Here is a 10,728-nt window from a genome sequence, read left to right as displayed (position 1 = left end):
AAAAGGCACAATACCGTGACTGGAACGATACACAAATAACCCGCACATAAAATACAGAAGCTGGGTGTATATACACTGAGATATACATCCCTGGGTTTAAATTGAGAGATGTATATGTGTATATACACTGAGAGATACATCTGTGTGTGTATATACACTGAGATACATCTGTGTGTATGTACACTGAGATATACATGTGTGTGTATATACACTGAGATACATCTGTGTGTATGTACACTGAGATATACATGTGTGTGTATATACACTGAGATACATGTGTGTGTATATACACTGAGATATACATCCCTGGGTTTAAATTGAGAGATGTATATGTGTATATACGCTGAGATACATGTGTGTGTATATACACTGAGATACATGTGTGTGTGTATGTACACTGAGATATACATCTGTGTGTATATACACTGAGATACATGTGTGTATATACACTGAGAGATACATGTGTGTATATACACTGAGAGATGCATCTGTGTGTGTATATACACTGAGAGATACTTATGTGTATATACACTGAGAGATACATCTGTGTGTGTATATACACTGAGGTACATCTGTGTGTGTATGTACACTGAGATATACATCTGTGTGTATATACACTGAGATATACATCTGTGTGTATATACACTGAGATACATGTGTGTATATACACTGAGAGATACATGTGTGTATATACACTGAGATATACATCTGTGTGTATATACACTGAGATACATGTGTGTATATACACTGAGATATACATCTGTGTGTATATACACTGAGATACATGTGTGTGTATATACACTGAGATATACATCTGTGTGTATATACACTGAGATACATATGTGTGTGTATGTACACTGAGATATACATCTGTGTGTATATACACTGAGATACATGTGTGTGTATATACACTGAGAGATACATGTGTGTGTATATACACTGAGAGACATCTGTGTGCATATGTATGGTGTAGTGTATAATAATATTAAGTTTAAGTCAGAATGGATGGATGTGAACAAGTTGTTGTCATGTAGTAAGGTTGGCAGCCCTGGCAGTGTGATGGAGCAAGATGGCCGCCTCGCCAGGCCTGGTGAGGCTGGAGCAGAGATTAAGAGTTAAAATAGGTACGTAGAGACGTATTTAACACCTTAAACTCTCCCTAAATCACCCTAAGTGATCGCACGACAGGATGACTTAGATCAACTTTGATGAGTAACTTTGATTTAGAGATAAAAAGTGAGTTAGAGTTGTGGTTGAGCTTCTCTTGTTTACTCTCAATCAATGAATCAAAAGTCAGAGTAATAATTGTGTTTTCCCGCCAAACATGTGAGTGTAGAGGAGCCAGAGTATGTGTGTGCCTCAGGTGTTGTTTGTGTTGCACATGTGTGTATAAACAAGTGTGTAGTGTGTATATAAGGATCAATGATCACCTAACATGACGTGACCTAAAAATGACTCTTAAGCACCTGTTGTTTTCTTTGTCTTAACACAACCTTAATTCTCGTTATTTTCGTAATTTAATATTATTATACATTATAAACATTGTAAAATTTCCATCTATACACTTTTGGGTCTATTGAATTATGTAAATTTTGGAAAATTGCAGATAATGGGGTTGTAACTAAAAATTTATATTATTTGTGTCAAAACAAGTTTAATGGAGAATTATGTGGCGCTTTTCTTGGTTATTATGAAGCAGTAAACCCGTGTGGGTCATTAAACAGAGGATCGGTGCAGGCTCGAGCCTCTGTCCCCACAACAACCATCAACAACCATTATTTATCAGTATTAATATATTATACATTTTTTATTATAAAAAAATCATAGGGTGAGTGCTAAACCTGTAGGGATCCCACAATGCTTTGCAAATGGGAAAAAGCTTCGGTCCAAGGAAGGATAAATCCAATTCCTTGGATCAAAAGCTCCTTGCAAGTATTAAGCACCTCCCTTCATTTATATATTTTACTCATAAGTTTGACAATATAATAATTCCAGCAGCGTCTACAACACTTCACTAACACAGTTTTCTACTTTAGACATAATTTATTCAGACTTGTTACAGTTAATATATTCACCATCACTTTAAGCTAATGACAAAAATATTTGAAGGTAAGTAATGTTTGTACTGTATTAGGTCTGGCATTATTGTTCACTTAATATATGATAGTGTTAACGTGTTATAAGGCTTTTATATGTATTGGAAAGTTTAGAAAGACTTCAGAACAGTAGCCTGGAGCCTAACCTGCTGTATAAGTGGGGCCCTCCTGTACAGCAGTAGCCTGGAGCCTAACCTGCTGTATAAGTGGGTCCTCCTGTACAGCAGTAGCCTGGAGCCTAACCTGCTGTATAAGTGGGGTCCTCCTGTACAGCAGTAGCCTGGAGCCTAACCTGCTGTATAAGTGGGGCCCTCCTGTACAGCAGTAGCCTGGAGCCTAACCTGCTATGTAAGTGGGCCCTCCTGTACAGTAGTAGCCTGGAGCCTAACCTGCTGTATAAGTGGGTCCTCCTGTACAGCAGTAGCCTGGAGCCTAACCTGCTGTATAAGTGGGTCCTCCTGTACAGCAGTAGCCTGGAGCCTAACCTGCTGTATAAGTGGGTCCTCCTGTACAGCAGTAGCCTGGAGCCTAACCTGCTGTATAAGTGGGGCCCTCCTGTACAGCAGTAGCCTGGAGCCTAACCTGCTGTATAAGTGGGGCCTCCTGTACAGCAGTAGCCTGGAGCCTAACCTGCTGTATAAGTGGGTCCTGTACAGCAGAAGCCTGCCTAACCTGCTGTATAAGTGGGTCCTCCTGTACAGCAGTAGCCTGGAGCCTAACCTGCTGTATAAGTGGGCCCTCCTGTACAGCAGTAGCCTGGAGCCTAACCTGCTGTATAAGTGGGTCCTCCTGTACAGCAGTAGCCTGGAGCCTAACCTGCTGTATAAGTGGGTCCTCCTGTACAGCAGTAGCCTGGAGCCTAACCTGCTGTATAAGTGGGTCCTCCTGTACAGCAGTAGCCTGGAGCCTAACCTGCTGTATAAGTGGGGCCCTCCTGTACAGCAGTAGCCTGGAGCCTAACCTGCTGTATAAGTGGGGCCCTCCTGTACAGCAGTAGCCTGGAACCTAACCTGCTGTATAAGTGGGTCCTCCTGTACAGCAGTAGCCTGGAACCTAACCTGCTGTATAAGTGGGGCCTCCTGTACAGCAGTAGCCTGGAACCTAACCTGCTGTATAAGTGGGTCCTGTACAGCAGTAGCCTGGAGCCTAACCTGCTGTATAAGTGGGTCCTCCTGTACAGCAGTAGCCTGGAGCCTAACCTGCTGTATAAGTGGGGCCCTCCTGTACAGCAGTAGCCTGGAGCCTAACCTGCTGTATAAGTGGGGCCCTCCTGTACAGCAGTAGCCTGGAACCTAACCTGCTGTATGGGTCCTCCTGTACAGCAGTAGCCTTGAACCTAACCTGCTGTATAAGTGGGTCCTCCTGTACAGCAGTAGCCTGGAGCCTAACCTGCTGTATAAGTGGGTCCTCCTGTACAGCAGTAGCCTGGAACCTAACCTGCTATATAAGTGGGACCTCCTGTACAGCAGTAGCCTGGAATCTAACCTGCTGTATAAGTGGGTCCTGTACAGCAGTAGCCTGGAGCCTAACCTGCTGTATAAGTGGGTCCTCCTGTACAGCAGTAGCCTGGAGCCTAACCTGCTGTATAAGTGGGTCCTGTACAGCAGTAGCCTGGAGCCTAACCTGCTGTATAAGTGGGGCCCTCCTGTACAGCAGTAGCCTGGAGCCTAACCTGCTGTATAAGTGGGGCCTCCTGTACAGCAGTAGCCTGGAGCCTAACCTGCTGTATAAGTGGGTCCTGTACAGCAGTAGCCTGGAGCCTAACCTGCTGTATAAGTGGGTCCTCCTGTACAGCAGTAGCCTGGAGCCTAACCTGCTGTATAAGTGGGTCCTCCTGTACAGCAGTAGCCTGGAGCCTAACCTGCTGTATAAGTGGGTCCTCCTGTACAGCAGTAGCCTGGAGCCTAACCTGCTGTATAAGTGGGTCCTCCTGTACAGCAGTAGCCTGGAGCCTAACCTGCTGTATAAGTGGGTCCTCCTGTACAGCAGTAGCCTGGAGCCTAACCTGCTGTATAAGTGGGTCCTCCTGTACAGCAGTAGCCTGGAGCCTAACCTGCTGTATAAGTGGGCCCTCCTGTACAGCAGTAGCCTGGAACCTAACCTGCTGTATAAGTGGGGCCCTCCTGTACAGCAGTAGCCTGGAACCTAACCTGCTGTATAAGTGGGTCCTCCTGTACAGCAGTAGCCTGGAGCCTAACCTGCTGTATAAGTGGGGCCCTCCTGTACAGCAGTAGCCTGGAGCCTAACCTGCTGTATAAGTGGGGCCCTCCTGTACAGCAGTAGCCTGGAGCCTAACCTGCTGTATAAGTGGGGCCCTCCTGTACAGCAGTAGCCTGGAACCTAACCTGCTGTATAAGTGGGTCCTCCTGTACAGCAGTAGCCTGGAACCTAACCTGCTGTATAAGTGGGGCCTCCTGTACAGCAGTAGCCTGGAGCCTAACCTGCTGTATAAGTGGGCCCTCCTGTACAGCAGTAGCCTGGAGCCTAACCTGCTGTATAAGTGGGTCCTCCTGTACAGCAGTAGCCTGGAGCCTAACCTGCTGTAAGTGGGGCCCTCTTGTACAGCAGTAGCCTGGAGACTAACCTGCTGTGTAAGTGGGGCCCTCTTGTACAGCAGTAGCCTGGAGCCTAACCTGCTGTATAAGTGGGGTACAGCCCTCCTGTACAGCAGCAGCCTGGAACCTAATCTGCTGTATAAGTGGGCCCTCCTGTACAGCAGTAGCCTGGAACCTAACCTGCTGTATAAGTGGGGCCCTCCTGTACAGCAGTAGCCTGGAGCCTAACCTGCTGTATAAGTGGGTCCTCCTGTACAGCAGTAGCCTGGAGCCTAACCTGCTGTATAAGTGGGTCCTGTACAGCAGTAGCCTGGAGCCTAACCTGCTGTATAAGTGGGGCCTCCTGTACAGCAGTAGCCTGGAGCCTAACCTGCTGTATAAGTGGGGTCCTCCTGTACAGCAGTAGCCTGGAGCCTAACCTGCTGTATAAGTGGGTCCTCCTGTACAGCAGTAGCCTGGAACCTAACCTGTTGTATAAGTGGGGCCTCCTGTACAGCAGTAGCCTGGAGCCTAACCTGCTGTATAAGTGGGCCCTCCTGTACAGCAGTAGCCTGGAGCCTAACCTGCTGTATAAGTGGGGCCTCCTGTACAGCAGTAGCCTGGAGCCTAACCTGCTGTATAAGTGGGGCCTCCTGTACAGCAGTAGCCTGGAGCCTAACCTGCTGTATAAGTGGGGTCCTCCTGTACAGCAGTAGCCTGGAGCCTAACCTGCTGTATAAGTGGGCCCTCCTGTACAGCAGTAGCCTGGAGCCTAACCTGCTGTATAAGTGGGCCCTCCTGTACAGCAGTAGCCTGGAGCCTAACCTGCTGTATAAGTGGGCCCTCCTGTACAGCAGTAGCCTGGAGCCTAACCTGCTGTATAAGTGGGCCCTCCTGTACAGCAGTAGCCTGGAGCCTAACCTGCTGTATAAGTGGGGTCCTCCTGTACAGCAGTAGCCTGGAGCCTAACCTGCTGTATAAGTGGGCCCTCCTGTACAGCAGTAGCCTGGAGCCTAACCTGCTGTATAAGTGGGCCCTCCTGTACAGCAGTAGCCTGGAGCCTAACCTGCTGTATAAGTGGGGCCTCCTGTACAGCAGTAGCCTGGAGCCTAACCTGCTGTATAAGTGGGCCCTCCTGTACAGCAGTAGCCTGGAGCCTAACCTGCTGTATAAGTGGGCCCTCCTGTACAGCAGTAGCCTGGAGCCTAACCTGCTGTATAAGTGGGGCCTCCTGTACAGCAGTAGCCTGGAGCCTAACCTGCTGTATAAGTGGGCCCTCCTGTACAGCAGTAGCCTGGAGCCTAACCTGCTGTATAAGTGGGGCCTCCTGTACAGCAGTAGCCTGGAGCCTAACCTGCTGGATAAGTGGGGCCCTCCTGTACAGCAGTAGCCTGGAGCCTAACCTGCTGTATAAGTGGGCCCTCCTGTACAGCAGTAGCCTGGAGCCTAACCTGCTGTATAAGTGGGCCCTCCTGTACAGCAGTAGCCTGGAGCCTAACCTGCTGCATAAGTGGGTCCTCCTGTACAGCAGTAGCCTTGAGCCTAACCTGCTGTATAAGTGGGGCCCTCCTGTACAGCAGTAGCCTGGAGCCTAACCTGCTGTATAAGTGGGTCCTCCTGTACAGCAGTAGCCTGGAGCCTAACCTGCTGTATAAGTGGGTCCTCCTGTACAGCAGTAGCCTGGAGCCTAACCTGCTGTATAAGTGGGCCCTCCTGTACAGCAGTAGCCTGGAGCCTAACCTGCTGGATAAGTGGGGCCCTCCTGTACAGCAGTAGCCTGGAGCCTAACCTGCTGTATAAGTGGGCCCTCCTGTACAGCAGTAGCCTGGAGCCTAACCTGCTGTATAAGTGGGGCCTCCTGTACAGCAGTAGCCTGGAGCCTAACCTGCTGTATAAGTGGGGTCCTCCTGTACAGCAGTAGCCTGGAGCCTAACCTGCTGTATAAGTGGGCCCTCCTGTACAGCAGTAGCCTGGAGCCTAACCTGCTGTATAAGTGGGCCCTCCTGTACAGCAGTAGCCTGGAGCCTAACCTGCTGTATAAGTGGGGCCCTCCTGTACAGCAGTAGCCTGGAGCCTAACCTGCTGTATAAGTGGGTCCTCCTGTACAGCAGTAGCCTGGAGCCTAACCTGCTGTATAAGTGGGCCCTCCTGTACAGCAGTAGCCTGGAGCCTAACCTGCTGTATAAGTGGGTCCTCCTGTACAGCAGTAGCCTGGAGCCTAACCTGCTGTATAAGTGGGGCCCTCCTGTACAGCAGTAGCCTGGAGCCTAACCTGCTGTATAAGTGGGCCCTCCTGTACAGCAGTAGCCTGGAGCCTAACCTGCTGTATAAGTGGGTCCTCCTGTACAGCAGTAGCCTGGAGCCTAACCTGCTGTATAAGTGGGGCCCTCCTGTACAGCAGTAGCCTGGAGCCTATCCTGCTGTATAAGAGGGGGCCCTCCTGTACAGCAGTAGCCTGGAGCCTAACCTGCTGTATAAGTGGGGCCCTCCTGTACAGCAGTAGCCTGGAGCCTAACCTGCTGTATAAGTGGGGCCCTCCTGTACAGCAGTAGCCTGGAGCCTAACCTGCTGTATAAGTGGGGCCCTCCTGTACAGCAGTAGCCTGGAGCCTAACCTGCTGTATAAGTGGGGCCCTCCTGTACAGCAGTAGCCTGGAGCCAAACCTGCTGTATAAGTGGGGCCCTCCTGTACAGCAGTAGCCTGGAGCCTACCCTGCTGTATAAGTGGGCCCTCCTGTACAGCAGTAGCCTGGAGACTAACCTGCTTTATAAGTGGGGCCCTCCTGTACAGCAATAGCCTGGAGCCTAACCTGCTGTATAAGTGGGGCCCTCCTGTACAGCAGTAGCCTGGAGCCTAACCTGCTGTATAAGTGGGGCCCTCCTGTACAGCAGTAGCCTGGAGCCTAACCTGCTGTATAAGTGGGGCCCTCCTGTACAGCAGTAGCCTGGAGCCTAACCTGCTGTATAAGTGGGGCCCTCCTGTACAGCAGTAGCCTGGAGCCTAACCTGCTGTATAAGTGGGGCCCTCCTGTACAGCAGTAGCCTGGAGCCTAACCTGCTGTATAAGTGGGGCCCTCCTGTACAGCAGTAGCCTGGAGCCTAACCTGCTGTATAAGTGGGGCCCTCCTGTACAGCAGTAGCCTGGAGCCTAACCTGCTGTATAAGTGGGGCCCTCCTGTACAGCAGTAGGCTGGAGCCTAACCTGCTGTATAAGTGGGGCCCTCCTGTACAGCAGTAGCCAGGAGCCTAACCTGCTGTATAAGTGTGGCCCTCTACAGCAGTAGCCTGGAGCCTAACCTGCTGTATAAGTGGGCCCCTCCTAAACAGCAGTAGCCTGGAGCCTAACCTGCTGTATAAGTGGGCCCTCCTGTACAGCAGTAGCCTGGAGCCTAACCTGCTGTATAAGTGGGCCCTCATGTACAGCAGTAGCCTGGAGCCTAACCTGCTATATAAGTGGGGCCTCCTGTACAGCAGTAGCCTGGAGTCTAACCTGCTGTATAAGTGGGTCCTCCTGTACAGCAGTAGCCTGGAGCCTAACCTGCTGTATAAGTGGGGCTATCCTGTACAGCAGTAGCCTGGAACCTAACCTGCTGTATAAGTGGGGCCTCCTGTACAGCAGTAGCCTGGAGCCTAACCTGCTGTGTAAGTGGGTCCTGCTGTACAGCAGTAGCCTGGAACCTAACCTGCTGTATAAGTGGGGCCCTCCTGTACAGCAGTAGCCTGGAACCTAACCTGCTGTATAAGTGGGGCCCTCCTGTACAGCAGTAGCCTGGAGCCTAACCTGCTGTATAAGTGGGGCCCTCCTGTACAGCAGTAGCCTGGAGCCTAACCTGCTGTATAAGTGGGACCCTCCTGTACAGCAGAAGCCTGGAGCCTAACCTCCTGTATAAGTGGGCCCTCCTGTACAGCAGTAGCCTGTAGCCTAACCTGCTGGATAAGTGGGTCCTCCTGTACAGCAGTAGCCTGGAGCCTAACCTGCTGTATAAGTGGGTCCTCCTGTACAGCAGTAGCCTGGAGCCTAACCTGCTGTATAAGTGGGGCCCTACTGTACAGCAGTAGCCTGGAGCCTAACCTGCTGTATAAGTGGGTCCTCCTGTACAGCAGTAGCCTGGAGCCTAACCTGCTGTATAAGTGGGGCTCTCCTGTACAGCAGTAGCCTGGAGCCTAACCTGCTGTATAAGTGGGGCCCTCCTGTACAGCAGTAGCCTGGAGCCTAACCTGCTGTATAAGTGAGGCCCTCCTGTACAGCAGTAGCCTGGAACCCAACCTGCTGTATAAGTGGGTCCTCCTGTACAGCAGTAGCCTGGAGCCTAACCTGCTGTATAAGTGGGGCCCTCCTGTACAGCAGTAGCCTGGAACCTAACCTGCTGTATAAGTGGGGCCTCCTGTACAGCAGTAGCCTGGAACCTAACCTGCTGTATAAGTGGAGCCCTCCTGTACAGCAGTAGCCTGGAGCCTAACCTGCTATATAAGTGGGGCCTCCTGTACAGCAGTAGCCTGGAACCTAACCTGCTGTATAAGTGGGGCCCTCCTGTACAGCAGTAGCCTGGAGCCTAACCTGCTGTATAAGTGGGGCCCTCCTGTACAGCAGTAGCCTTGAACCTAACCTGCTGTATAAGTGGGGCCCTCCTGTACAGCAGTAGCCTGGAACCTAACCTGCTGTATAAGTGGGGCCCTCCTGTACAGCAGTAGCCTGGAGCCTAACCTGTTGTATAAATGGGGCCTCCTGTACAGCAGTAGCCTGGAGCCTAACCTGCTGTATAAGTGGGGCCTCCTGTACAGCAGTAGCCTGGAGGCTAACCTGCTGTATAAGCAGGGCCCTCCTGTACAGCAGTAGCCTGGAGCCTAACCTGCTGTATAAGTGGGTCCTCCTGTACAGCAGTAGCCTGGAGCCTAACCTGCTGTATAAGTGAGTCCTCCTGAACAGCAGTAGCCTGGAGCCTAACCTGCTGTATAAGTGGGGCCCTCCTGTACAGCAGTAGCCTGGAGCCTAACCTGCTGTATAAGTGGGTCCTCCTGTACAGCAGTAGCCTGGAGCCTAACCTGCTGTATAAGTGGGGCCCTCCTGTACAGCAGTAGCCTGGAGCCTAACCTGCTGTATAAGTGGGGCTCTCCTGTACAGCAGTAGCCTGGAGCCTAACCTGCTGTATAAGTGGGGCCCTCCTGTACAGCAGTAGCCTGGAGCCTAACCTGCTGTATAAGTGAGGCCCTCCTGTACAGCAGTAGCCTGGAACCCAATCTGCTGTATAAGTGGGGCCTCCTGTACAGCAGTAGCCTGGAACCTAACCTGCTGTATAAGTGGGGCCCTCCTGTACAGCAGTAGCCTGGAGCCTAACCTGCTGTATAAGTGGGGCCTCCTGTACAGCAGTAGCCTGGAACCTAACCTGCTGTATAAGTGGGGCCCTCCTGTACAGCAATACCCTGGAGCCTAACCTGCTGTATAAGTGGGGCCTTCCTGTACAGCAGTAGCCTTGAACCTAACCTGCTGTATAAGTGGGGCCCTCCTGTACAGCAGTAGCCTGGAACCTAACCTGCTGTATAAGTGGGGCCCTCCTGTACAGCAGTAGCCTGGAGCCTAACCTGCTGTATAAGTTGGGCCTCCTGTACAGCAGTAGCCTGGAGCCTAACCTGCTGTATAAGTGGGGCCTCCTGTACAGCAGTAGCCTGGAGGCTAACCTGCTGTATAAGCAGGGCCCTCCTGTACAGCAGTAGCCTGGAGCCTAACCTGCTGTATAAGTGGGTCCTCCTGTACAGCAGTCGCCTGGAGCCTAACCTGCTGTATAAGTGAGTCCTCCTGAACAGCAGTAGCCTGGAGCCTAACCTGCTGTATAAGTGGGGCCTCCTGTACAGTAGTAGCCTGGAGCCTAACCTGCTGTATAAGTGGGGCCCTCCTGTACATCAGTAGCCTGGAACCTAACCTGCTGTATAAGTGGGGCCCTCCTTTACAGCAGTAGCCTGGAGCCTAACCTGCTGTATAAGTGGGGCCTCCTGTACAACAGTAGCCTGAAACCTAACCTGCTGTATAAGTGGGACCCTCCTGTACAGCAGTAGCCTAACCTGCTGTATAAGTGGGCCCTCCTGTACAGCAGTAGCCTGGAG

General features: G+C 51.1%; 1 protein-coding gene across 4 annotated transcripts in view; it reads left to right on the top strand.

Annotated features, from left to right (window-relative positions):
- Positions 1 to 1,041: 1,041 nt before the first annotated feature.
- Positions 1,042 to 10,728, top strand: part of RasGAP1 (Ras GTPase activating protein 1) — a gene marked incomplete at its 3' end in the record, with an annotated part of 149,662 nt that continues 139,975 nt past the window's right edge. For all 4 annotated transcript variants that reach the window (XM_070099462.1, XM_070099464.1, XM_070099463.1 and 1 more), the window contains 1 exon segment: positions 1,042 to 1,124. In XM_070099462.1, the coding sequence (XP_069955563.1) occupies positions 1,070 to 1,124 (55 nt within the window).

Source organism: Cherax quadricarinatus, chromosome 67 (assembly GCF_038502225.1).
Source record: "Cherax quadricarinatus isolate ZL_2023a chromosome 67, ASM3850222v1, whole genome shotgun sequence".
Taxonomy (NCBI): Eukaryota; Metazoa; Arthropoda; class Malacostraca; order Decapoda; family Parastacidae; genus Cherax; species Cherax quadricarinatus.
Note: the sequence above shows the minus strand (reverse complement) of the source record. Positions and strands in the feature narration are given on the sequence as shown.